General features: G+C 35.2%; 2 protein-coding genes across 2 annotated transcripts; one reads left to right on the plus strand and one right to left on the minus strand.

The window, feature by feature from the left end:
• The first annotated feature begins 748 nt into the window (after positions 1-748).
• LOC114417887 (RNA-binding protein mde7-like) lies at positions 749-3785 on the plus strand. The gene is made up of 6 exons (XM_028382936.1): positions 749-1199; positions 1273-1529; positions 1678-1769; positions 1843-1912; positions 2010-2092; positions 2614-3785. The coding sequence occupies exons 1-6, from the start codon at positions 833-835 to the stop codon at positions 2705-2707; spliced, it is 963 nt and encodes a 320-aa protein (XP_028238737.1). The 5' UTR covers positions 749-832; the 3' UTR covers positions 2708-3785.
• Positions 3786-4215: 430 nt separating this feature from the next.
• LOC114417886 (exocyst complex component EXO84B-like) lies at positions 4216-12146 on the minus strand. The gene is made up of 7 exons (XM_028382935.1): positions 11792-12146; positions 10833-10930; positions 7694-8750; positions 6781-7296; positions 5715-5903; positions 4820-4956; positions 4216-4685 (listed from the first exon to the last, which is right to left on the minus strand). The coding sequence occupies exons 1-7, from the start codon at positions 11939-11941 to the stop codon at positions 4523-4525; spliced, it is 2310 nt and encodes a 769-aa protein (XP_028238736.1). The 5' UTR covers positions 11942-12146; the 3' UTR covers positions 4216-4522.
• Positions 12147-12712: the final 566 nt, after the last annotated feature.

Raw genomic sequence — 12712 nt, forward strand, 5'->3', positions numbered from 1 at the left:
ATGCGCTGCCTTTTTTGCTATTTTATTTTTTGTTTTGATCGAGTCTCATTAATTATGAATTGTTCCAATTTTTAGTAGTTAACGGACTGATTACTAGACCCATTCTTAGTTTGATTGATTAAATTGGCTGGTCTAGTAGGATATTCAAAATAGATGGTTATGACTAAAGTATATACAATTTAAATTAGTATTTTAAAAAATAATTTAAATTAATATGTAGGCTTAAATACTTTTTCATCCATGTAATTTAATCTTTTTGTTTGTTTTAGGTATTGTAAAATGTGTTTGTATTATTTTTTTATTCTTAAAATATTTTAGATAGCTTTTTTGTCATTATTGAAGGTATTTTTTTTCAAAATACAAGCGCTTTAAAGACGAAAAATAAAATAAATGCATTTTATAAAAATTTAAATGATTTTTTTACCAGAACAAAAATAAAAAAAATACTAAATTATAAGAAAAAAGACAAAATTAAACCTAATATCTAATATTAAAAAGAGATTGATGTTTAAGAAATAAAAATACATTTTTTACTAGTAAATAAAAACACTCAATATTTTGTAAATAATTAAAAATCGAAAATGTATTATACTTATATCTAATAGGAACGTTAGTCTACTATAGAAGAGAATTTTTTATTTTTAGAGAAATAGAAAATTTTGTTAGAAACATCATTTTATTAAAGATTAGTATATATATTTTTTATTTTCCTTCCACTATTTATTTGTTACTACATAAACATAAACTAATAGTTAGAGAGGGTTGGAGGAGTGAGGTGTGTATACTAAAGAATATAAGATAGAAGATTGGGGTTAGGGTTTGATCGGACGCAATGGCTGGCACCGGCATCCACCCATACCACCAGCAATGGGCTCCGGCGGCTGCCGCTCCTCCTCCTCCTCCGGCAGCCGCGGGCGGTCCTCCTCCTCACCCTGGGGAGGAGGTTCGAACGATATTCATAACTGGTCTTCCGGAAGACGTGAAAGAGAGAGAGCTGCAGAATCTGCTGAGATGGCTGCCCGGTTTCGAAGCATCTCAACTGAATTTCAAAGCTGAGAAGCCAATGGGTTTTGCTCTCTTCTCCGCACCACACCAAGCACTCGCCGCCAAAGACATTCTTCAGGACATGCTCTTCGATCCAGACACCAAGTCCGTCCTCCACACTGAGATGGCAAAGAAAAATCTATTCGTCAAAAGAGGTTTGGTTCAGTTCTCTTATTGAAATCAATTAATTAGTGCTTACTGTAACTGAAACCCTAGCTTGTCTTGTAGGAATCGGAGCTGCTGATGCGGGCGGTGCTTTTGATCAAAGTAAGCGCTTAAGGACAGCCGGAGATTATACACACAGTGGCTATACAAGTCCATCTCCTTTTCATCCTCCCCCGCCTCCCGTGTGGGGACCACATGGATACATGGCTCCGCCTCCTCCTCCTCCTCCATATGATCCATATGCTGGCTATCCCGTTGCGCCTGTACCAATGCCCACTCCTGCTCCCATACCAGCACCTAGCACTTATGTTCCTGTTCAGGTCAATCTTCACTTAACTGTTACTTCTCTATACATATTGTCATATTGTGTGTTCTCTAGGAATGATTCTCTACATAGACCAGTTCAGGTGTATGTCTTTTAGAGTTGTTATACAAGATAAGTAACATAGTGTTTATTACTTTGTACAGAACACAAAAGATAACCCTCCTTGCAACACCCTGTTTATTGGGAACTTGGGAGAGAACATAAACGAGGAAGAAGTCAGGGGCCTTTTCAGTGTGTAAGTACATCTTATCCCTTGAAAGTGGTTCTTCTGTTCAGTTTTCATGCTCTCGAACAACTTTGTGTTGCAGACAACCTGGTTTTAAGCAAATGAAGATTTTAAGACAGGAGAGGCATACAGTTTGCTTCATCGAGTTTGAAGTCAGTGGCCTTTTCATTTATCTTTTTCTAACTTGGTGAATACTCGTGCTATGCTTCTTGTAAATTTCCCTCAGTTTTATATTCAATTACCTTGCAGGATGTGAATAGTGCTACGAATGTGCACCATAATCTGCAGGGTGCTGTTATCCCAAGTTCTGGTTCCATTGGCATGCGGATACAATATCCTTTTTTATATTATCAATATCCCCGATGTTTTCTTTCTGATTTCGCCCCCCTCACATGTTCACTCTCTAAAACTGGTTGTAGCACTGGGAACTACACAAGACCTTTTTGCTTAAATGCTTGCATTTGCAAGTGTACCATGAATTTTTTTTTATTTTATTGTCTTTAATGTAGCTGTGCATCAATGATACTAGAACCACATGTTTCTTTCAAATCAACTATTTTTTTAAAGGGTTTTTCCAGATACTATCTATTGTTTTGCAGTATGATCTAACATGAATAATACTGCTGCAAAATGCAAGTATTAGTGCTTCTTAGGTCAAAACTATATTGTAAATCTTATGGTTCGGGCTTCATATTTTTTAACTTTTGATTTTTCCTACCGCCCATTATCTGCCAAATTTGCATTAAAAAAGCTCCCATCCTTTGCATTCTATTTGGTATGAAATTGCTTGTGATTTTTGCATCATGTTATGTGCAAGGAATTTTGTTTTGTGCTTTTCTTGACTTCTTAGTAGATATTCAAAAAATCCATTTGGAAAAAGGAAAGATAATCTTCCTATTGCTGTTCCTAGTGCGAATGGAGCTCCACCAACAATGACTTATCAGTAGCTTGAAGGGGATGTACTCTGTTCTTTATGCTCCGACAAATATTACTACATAATAGGATGCATCTTGCAGCTGTCACATGCATCCATTGATCATCAAGTCATCGCCATTAGCATCCTTGCTCATGTGAATGAATGCAGTGGCATCATCATATACATACATTTGGCTATGTTAATACTAATCGGACATGCATATCTTGGCAACATGCGTTGGTTCCTGGATTACTTTCGTAGGTGTTTAGATTATGTATGTTATCACCTGTAGAATTGATGCATGGGTCTAAGTTTTGTTTAAATTGCGGGCTTTATGGTCATATACTTTGTGTACATTGGCATTAGGAATGTTATTCAAACAGGTTTTGGCCTATATTTTACAACTTTTAGGTTCATTTGGTGCTTTATTTGACATGACATATTTATGGTGATGCTTACTTTGAATTCATGTCACGACTTGGTTAGGGTCTGGAGAAATAAGGATGTCATACCTATGGTCATGCTGCCCTTTCCACTATCATATTACCATTGTCATTACAACATATTTAACTTTTTTTCCCCAATTGAATCCGTCATTCATGACTCCATTTGATCAGAGCATTGATGTTGATGCTTTGAAATTCAGAGTTATTTAAAGGAAATCCCGGGAGTTATATGTTGTCTGATTTATACAGGATTTCAAAACATGACAAAGCTTCCTTTCATAATGGGAGATCCATTACTGCTGCTGCCATATCATTGCAGGTAATTTTTTTGTTTGCTTGGGTGAACTACCGACAAATTAGGTTGGAACTTCTGTCGATTATCAAGTGAAGCAGCCTTTCAATTATATGATGCCCTGAGTTTCTCATTAAACAGCTAGCTGACTAGTCATTTTGTCACCGACGAGCTAATTCTGTGCTAGTTTTCAAAATCTACTATTGTAGCAAAAGTTTAATCTGTGTAACAGAAGAAACTGATAGGTTAAGAATAAATACCGTGGAAAATAGAGTAATGGTTGTGGAATAGCAACTTTGGATTTTCGATATTGAAAGCTCCTACACGGTTCATAATTATCTATGAACGGTAGTTCAAGTTTTGCCATGAAATTGCAACTTCATAGTTAGTTTTTGGGTATAATATTAGAGACATCAATTGTTTTACCAAAGTGAATTCTACACAACTTAGATGTAGCTAAGTATTGGATTCTTGTTTTAGAACTAAAGCTAACAACTGAGGTTTTATTTAATGGGCATTTTGCCGCTGACTACGTTTCCAGACGAATGACAACTTGTAGCTTTATAAATTTTATCCAAGTCTTCTGCTATTCGCCTCAGTACATTATTATTTCCCCGACTACTGGTTATGGTAAAGTGTTTGCCTAAAGTGTGAACGAGGGTTTTTAAGTATTTAAGTATGTTAAATTCTTCAATTTTTAGTAAGCTTAATGCTCTTCATACGAACTTGTTCATTCAAAATACGTCTGAAAATATATCCTTGTAAATCGTTATTAGAGAATTAGTGTAGGGGAAAAAAATAAATGCTGCGAAAAAACCCATTAAGTACACTTGTTTCGAAAGAGTATGATCCAAATAAGCAAGTCAACATTTACAAACCGAAGGCCAAATTGAAGGAGGAAAAAAAATTGCCGAACACCTGACTATGGAAAGCTTAATCTACACAAATGCTGGGTTATTCCCCAATTAGTTCAGGAAAATGAAAAATGATGGGGAAACCGATTGCAGCGTGAGGAGAGTAGGAAATGAAGAAAAAATACATCTTCTAGAGTACAAAAATCTTGTAGCAATTTGAAGATAGACTTAATTTACAAGGATGAAACTATGGCTCACGAACTACTATGAGATCTTACAGATGAAATTGACTGTGCAGAGACAGATGCGGTCGGGCTGTTAAGGTCCCTCTCCCCATTTATTTCTTTGGGTTTTCCGCTAAGTCTTTCCATAGCATCTTGACATATGTCGTTAAACCATTCGTCTTCAGGCAGTTCTCTGGCAACAGAATATACATATCAGACTCTTACAGATTTAATGCCACAACTTTGAATAGAAAAACAATTGCAAATGCAAAGATATTTTCTTTAAAGAATAATGATAGAATGTTGATGGCAACAACAGTGACCTACCCATATGGATCCATCCCTGTTGCAGAAAATGCTGCCATTGCTTTTGTTATAATCTCATTGACAATTCGTTGCAAATTCCTAGACAAGTACCGACCATGGGAGGCAAAACATACGACAAACTTCATATCCAAATAGAACTGCACAATGTAAGAAAATTATTATATGGTCATGATGAACTTTGCAGTTCACAAGGGTCAACCAAGTAAAATTTGCATCAGCAAAATCATTATTACACTGTTTAGGCATATACACTTAAGGATTCTAAAGAACAATGCATTCAGAAGGCCAGAATCTAGTCATTTTAAATAATATAATAGAGGACATTGAAAAGTTTCTTGAGGAGGAGGAAATAATTCACTTTTCAATGTATAAATAGACGTGCTCCTCCAACATTGGAGATGAGAGTAGGACCACAATCTAAATGGTTAGCATTGTTAAATTTGTTTCTCCATGTGTTTGGTAATTGCACAGACTGATTGATATTTGTATAAAAGAACAAAATACCTACGATATAGAAGCCGCATGAAATGAAAAATTAATCAGTTACTTAGGCTATGATAGCTTATTTTCATGCCTTACAATTTGGTTTGGTTTTATTTGTATACATTCAATTGATTATATTAGTATCGTTCAATTAAATTAGAAAGGATTTATTATTTTAATTTTTCTTTTATTGGTTTTTGAAGCACTGGTTTTTAGAACAAAAAGGCAGTACTTTGATATCTAAGTGATCCAAGATTTTACACCCAAATATTGATACTAAATAAAATTCTCCTATTCAGAATTGCATTTAAAGGCATAAATTCTTTTCTGTTTTGGCATATGGGTTTCTAACAGTTACCAGTAACCTCAATTAAAACATTAATGATATAATAAACAAATTCCAATATCATACCTGTTGAAGACCAAGGGGACCTAAAGGCCTTGGCCCTTCCTCAATATCATCCCAAAAGCTCTGGTCTTCTGAAAGCCACAACACAACAGTTTCTGTAAGTCTCATCAAGAGCAGCGTAGCAAATCTTTCCCTCCCCACAAACATATCTGCTGCTATATTGGCCATTCGGTTCAGTTTTACAAAAAGCTCCTGGACAAAAACATAATGGTCTCATCAGATCTTGAATCATATTTGTAGTATAACTCAATAGTGAAGTTAGATGACAATTTGTATTAATTTCAGCAAAAGAGAAAGATAATTCACATATTGCAAAGGGAAAAGAAAAATCCATTTTCTATGATTAAAAAGTTAATGTGAGCATAAGAAATGAGACACAGATTTTTATTTCCTTCTGGTAGACAGAGGGGTACATTCAACCACACGAATATATTCAAATAGAAAATTCAATCCATATATTAGGACTAACAACTTCAGTAGTCAGCTGGCCGATGTCTGTAACAGTTTCACTTTTCTGTAATAAGGTTGTTATTCATAGAACAGAACAGAATGCTTAAATTGGTTAATAGAAACGTATACTTTCAGAAAATTATTTCTTTCAGTGCCATATTTAATTAGCTATTTCAGAATGCATACATAGATTTCAGAAGGCATTGAATCTACAGTCATGAGCCTATAAAGGAATCAGAATCTGGAGCTTCTTGTTGCATGCAATAACCACCCCACCCCACCCCACCAACTTTTTCACTAAGAAAAGGTCAGTAGAAAAGAGTTATTACAAACACATCTATATGCAGAGCACAGCTGAAAACGGAAAGTAAATTTCAAAGAGAATTGCTAGCAACACATTATTATTGGCTGAAACTCATTGAAAATCATAAATTTGTGGGTTCTACTTATTTAATGAATTTCGCTTGTGATTTGTAATTTTTTTCAATAAATTTTAACTAATAATAGAGAGAGTTGCTTGCACTCCTCAATTTCAATATCACTCTAAGAACAATGAGGCAGAGAAGTCTGAAAATCTGTAGAATATATTCACACACAAAAAAACAGATTTCCAAATTACCTGAAAAATCAAAGATGGAATCCATTCAACTTCTTCTGCATTTCCATCCATATTTATATACATGTCAGCAGTAAGATGGCTATCACCTTCCTCTGTAAAAATTAGGTCCAATGCATGTTGACGACAAAATGTATCTTTCAATCTGTCAACTGAACCAACAAGTCTTCTCCTCCATTCTCTTTGTTCAGGATGACGATTTTGCCTTTCTGAGGTTCTTCTTCGATTATCATCCTTGTATGCAGCCTGATTTATGGGGGAAAGCTTCATAGCTGCACGAGGAAGTAGTTCATCAGCTAGTAATGAGGCATTAGCTAGCAACGCAATTTGCTGGGCCTCAGTCTCAGCCATGCGTACAATTTTGTTTCCAGAATCTTCAAGGCTTGCTTCTTCCTCCATTGATCCAGGCAATGCTTTTATGAGCATGTTCACATAGGAGTTAAATACTTGAAACAATCCTTCGAGAGCTTGGCCTCCCAACTGCATGCTAAGCAGTGGTCCAACATCTTCAAAGAAGTCCTGTATAAGCATACAGAACATCCATCATAGAGTGAATCAAAAATATAAAACCATTAAAACCAAACAGGAAACATAGAAAGAACTTGGAATGGAGTTAAACAAGATTAACATGTGCAGATGAGTATGTGTTCTGTAAGAAGTTATCTGTTCAGTAAGAACACGGGAAACATGGAAAAGATTTAACTACAAAGGACAAAGAGAAAATTCTAAATATATTCACTTAAAAAGAGAAAAGATTCACATTGAGGATCAAAATAACAAATATTTTGTACACTTCGTTTTAGAAAATCTACTCACTGTCCCAACCAATGCAACATCTCTGTTCTGAAACCACTCCAAACATTGTTCAGTACTTCAGTGTAACAAGCCAATATCAAGTCAAGACGGAAATTCTCACCTGGACCATCAAATTGAAGCGATGGGCACTGCTTGTAAGTTTATGTTGAAATGCTGTTGTATTACTAATGGATATACTTGAAGGCCTACTAGTCTGGCGATTAGATGTAGGAGGGTATGTAAGTACCCAATCATCAGCCGCAGCCAAAGCAGCAGTACTCTCTTGAATTCGTTTCAAATTAGCATCTAGTGCTTGCTCAACACTAGGCCTAAAAAGTTTCAATAGCACAGGACAAAGAGCCAGGCCACGAGCTTCCAACAATGAGCAATGACCCAATGCTATTTGAACACACTCTGCAGCAGCTCTTAAACCTCCTGCAGCTGCTGACGAGGCTAATGCATGCCTTTTCACCAGAAGAGCAAATGCCTCTGTTTGCTTCGTAGCCCACATCACAAGTTCAGAAGTATAAGCTGGCTCCTCGCCAAAAATAGCCAATGAATCACTTGCAGCTTGTGCAACTGCAGAGAATACCAGTTGGGCAAGAGCTGCAGTATATGCTCCACCATATGAGGTGCTTGATGGCCGAAGACTTTGCATGTTATACTGATATCGTTGCTGATGGGCATTAAGTAGCAAGCTGTGAGCATGGGGACCATCTCCAAGTTTTTTAAGGGCAGAAACGGAGGCACGGAGTTCCACACCACGTGTGGAGGGCTGACAAGCAGCTTCAGCAAGTTGATCAGCTAACTTTTGTCTACGTTCAGCAATGGAATTCTGTAGAGACAAAAGTGCAGATGGGTTGATAGATTTCAAATCTTTTGCCTCAGAAACTACACGTTCTCCTTCATCAAGAGCAGCCAAAGCTTCTTCCACTCGCCTTTCAGCCAAGAGAACATCCAAGAGATCAGGAAACTCCACCAACCATTTGTCTAGGTCTGATATCTCCTTATCTTCAGAATCTGATGTAGCATTTACAGAAAAACCATCAGAATTTGAGATTGATAATGAATCGATGTGAACTCCTTCAGCCAAACCATGTATCAAGGCAGCTTGTGTGGAGAGCAGGTTTCTAATAGATGAAAGCTCCCCCTCTAAATCTGATATCTCCTTAGATGTTCTGTACCATTTAAATATTGCTTAGATTCAAAATATGGCCAACAATATATCAGCTAACAAAAATTAGCTAAAACACATTGCAGCAGCTATTTTTTAAGGTCCAAATATAGAAAGGGTAAAATAAAAAAAAAAGAGTAAATTACTCCAATCTCCTATTTTGCATTTCTTACACAAAACTCCCTCTATTTCTAAAACCTACACAAAAACCCTCTTATTATATAAATACGCTACATTAAACCCACAATCTTTATTTTTGTATAAAATTGATATCTCTATTATAGGTTTTGTCTCATTATACAAACCTCCTCTATTTGTTAAACAATACACAACCCTTTCTATTTTGTAAATCCATTACAATTAAATTCTTAAATAACAGTTTTTAGAATATCATTAGAGTAACATATAAAAATAAACGATAAAATAAATTATCATTTCATATTCAAAATTATTGGAAAAAACACAAGTCCCACATCTGTTAGACATATTAGTATAATGTTTAAGAAATAGATGGGGATTTTAAGTAATTAGTCAAATGTCTCAAACCTGTAATAGGAATATCTATGTCAATTTTATTTAAAGAAAAGGTTTCGTGTCTGGGTGTATCTATCATATTTATTAAATAGGAGGGGTTTTGGGTATGTTTTAGAAATAGAAGGGAAAGTCAGAGTAATTTAGGCAGGAAAAAAAAGGTAAATGAACCACTCTCTCCAGTCTCCCCCAACCACCACATGAAGGGTGATACTTCTCATAAATAAAATAAGAATGAGAAATGTCAGATGCTAAACACCCTTTGTCAAATGATATACTGATATAATATTTATTTCATACCATATGAGGATACAACTAAAAATATTAGGACATTTTTAGAATTTTTAAAGCATCACAAGATATACACAAAATGCATACAAACCAGCATTTTAAAATTCACACCAATTAAATTGAGAAGTGGTCCAGCCAGGCCTCCAAAAGCGGAGAATGAGAACCAGCCGCAACCAGTGTAACCATGTAAACTGGTTGTTGGTTTGACTGGTTGAAATGTTGAATTGGTTGAAAGATCTTTTTTATTCCTCTACCACTCAAAATGCTTCAGGTAAGAGTGAAGGAAAGGCAGAACTGTGCTGCGGCAGAGGACAACTTGTTAAACACTAGAGCATTGACTTTTATAGGTAATATGATAGAGTTTATTTATTATCTTGATTTATATGCATGCTTTGAGCAAATCCCAGTATATCAGAGGGAAAATTCAAGTGCAGAAAGCTAAAAGGGCACCAATGGGTTTAGGGGCAGAAGCCACTATCATCACACGAGATTGGATTTTAGCAAAAAAGAAGGGGAACAAATCCTCTGCAGAGACTTTATCACTGCATGAGATCTTAACCCTTCAATAAATTGTATTAATATAATATGTTTCTATTATAAATTTGAGGTTTAAAAGAATAAACAGTGAGAACATGATACTTGACCATGTCAAGTTTTTTTTCACCACTGAAGAGGACCTGTTTCAAATAGGAAGTTGGTTTGAAACCACCATGCTTCACCCTTGGTTTGGATGAGAGGAAAGAAAAAAAAAGGAAAGAGAAAATTTTGAAATTTGAAATGAAGAGAAAACTTGGAAAGGATTTTTTTGTTTCATATTCTATTTTAACTATCTTCCCCTTTTCCAAAGTCCCAAACAATAGAAATTTTCAAATATCATTTTTTTTTTCTTTCTATTTTCTTGATCTCCATCCATAGGCTGAACGTGAAAATCATTGTTTGTGTGTTGTTAATTGTTATTAATATTATAAAACGATTTTCAAGAGACAGCTGCATCCTCACACAGTTACACAGTGCCTGAAAGACTCACTTCCTTTGTCTCTCCCCATCCAAGTTAATTTAATGTATTATCATGAATCAATTTGATTAAATTCGAGATATATTTTTGCATCTATAATTACACTCACGTACTCTAGTACTTAATATATGTATGTTAATATTGTTTACATATAGTCTAACAGTTTCAGCTAGATTGAATCTCTTTGTTTACTAGTAAAAGGACCAATGCAGATTTCAAAATATTGATACATACTAACACACAACTAACCGTATGAAAGCTGCATAGTTAGCATAGACACTTCGACGCATCTCCTCAGCAGACGCTTTCTTCAAGTCCACCAAATATGTGCACAATTGCTTAATTTCCTGAAGAACAAAGTAACATTGCTTAATCACGTATCCAATAACAGGATTCACCACTACAAAATGACAAAGTCCCGTTTTTGGATAAATTTCTCCACAAGTATTTATAGGAGAAGAAAATAAGAAAAAAAAATATGAAATAAGCTTCTCCAAAAAGCTAAAGTAGCTTATGCATAAGTTAATTTGCAAAAGATCTCTCATATTAGCTTCTTCAAAAACTTAATTTTTAACTTATTAGCTTATGGAGAAGCTTATTTCATTTTTTCTTCATATTTTCTTCTCCTAGAAGTGCTTGTGGAGAAGTTTACCCAAACATACCCTAATTGAAATAAAATTATGGCTAAGTGGTTATCACTGCATGTTGACATATGATGAGCACATCAAAGCTATTTCACACTACATGCGTCTTATATAAATGTTGAAGAAGGCATGTATATAATAACCATATAGAGCATAGTGAAGGTAGGAAAGAAACTACAAATTTTCCCTTTTCAGTCAGTAAAATGAGTCAATTATTATAAATAAAAAATTATCTCAAACGCAAACTGTTACTTTTATGAATAACAGGATTTACAAAGGATATCAAATGTTGCCAGGGTGTGAGACACTACACATCAAATCTAAAATAGAGTTTCTCCTCTATTGACTTGCTGGCTTTTAGGAGTGCAAATTAGATGCAATTATCAAGAGAAAATTAAAAGGAAAGAAAAAAGAAGCAAGCAAGGATAAACTTCATATGTCTTAAGTCTAAACAGTTGAAAAAGGCACGAATGCAATAGAAAAGGCTGGGGTTTGAAAGGAAGAAAATCAAACAACGTGGATAATTGAGTATGTATGTAATATAAAGAGGAAAATGAAAAGAACCTTATCGTTGAGGGAGCAATTGGACTGGACATAGGACTCGGCATCGAATTTATCAGACTTGAAGGGATTGAGACCTTCTTCGAGCTTAGGACCGTTGTCCTTGGCACTGGACACTGCGCTTCTGGAGCGAGATGACTTCCCCGTCGCCATATCCACAGATTTCTAACTGAGATCAGCAATCAGCAATAAGTTTAGGGTTCAAAGGTAGATCCACGCACGACTCAGCAGAAGCAGCAGCAAAGCGAAGACGCTGTTTCGTTTCAGTTTCAATTTCAATTTCTCTCTGATCCCTTAGAAAGCGGTGATGCTAAGTTAAGACTTGGCGACAGCACACCACACCTTACTTTTCTTTTCTTCTTCCTTTTGTAAAATTAAAAATTACTTTTCGCTCTAGTTACTTGCTTCTACAAACATATTTTCCTTTTTTTAATTTTAAATTTAATGTGAAATTATTTGGTTGCAGTAAGATGTTCAATAATGATGTGATCATTGTTTATTTACTCTGTAATTAGGAAAATGGCAATCATAGGCGCTTTTTTACTTTTTAAATTATACATTACATTGGGTATGAAATCGTGTGTACAGAAACGGAAGGAAGGCTTGATTGCTAGCTAAAAGAAGATAATATTTGGATGTAACATTTTCATTTCTCAATGTGAGATTTACCATTACTTTGTATCTTTTCTTTTGCGCCATGTCATGTCAACAACATACCATCATGGATACAATGTTTTTCTTTTTCCCCTTGTATTCATGACTCATGAACCATTTAATTCGAATTCTTCAGCAATTTTTTTTACCAAGCATTTTATTCGAATTTTTTGTTTTTAAAGACAGATAGATAATTTAAAGTGCATCATAATTAAAACCTTAGATCAAAGGCAACACGCAGTTCATATATTAAATATTAGGATGTAGCAT

This window comes from Glycine soja, chromosome 7 (genome assembly GCF_004193775.1).
Source record: "Glycine soja cultivar W05 chromosome 7, ASM419377v2, whole genome shotgun sequence".
Classification (NCBI taxonomy): domain Eukaryota; kingdom Viridiplantae; phylum Streptophyta; class Magnoliopsida; order Fabales; family Fabaceae; genus Glycine; species Glycine soja.

Bases quoted from the DNA above. Each gene is read 5' to 3' on its own strand.
- LOC114417887 (XM_028382936.1), top strand. From the start codon at position 833: ATGGCTGGCACCGGCATCCACCCATACCACCAGCAATGGGCTCCGGCG. The intron at 1,200-1,272 runs GTTTGGTTCAGT...CTTGTCTTGTAG, and splicing joins AAATCTATTCGTCAAAAGAG to GAATCGGAGCTGCTGATGCG. The intron at 2,093-2,613 runs ATATCCTTTTTT...ACTTCTTAGTAG, and splicing joins TCCATTGGCATGCGGATACA to ATATTCAAAAAATCCATTTG.
- LOC114417886 (XM_028382935.1), bottom strand. From the start codon at position 11,941: ATGGCGACGGGGAAGTCATCTCGCTCCAGAAGCGCAGTGTCCAGTGCC. The intron at 5,904-6,780 runs GTAATTTGGAAA...GTTTTTGTCCAG, and splicing joins TTCCATCTTTGATTTTTCAG to GAGCTTTTTGTAAAACTGAA. The intron at 4,957-5,714 runs GTATGATATTGG...TACATTGTGCAG, and splicing joins GTCCCCTTGGTCTTCAACAG to TTCTATTTGGATATGAAGTT.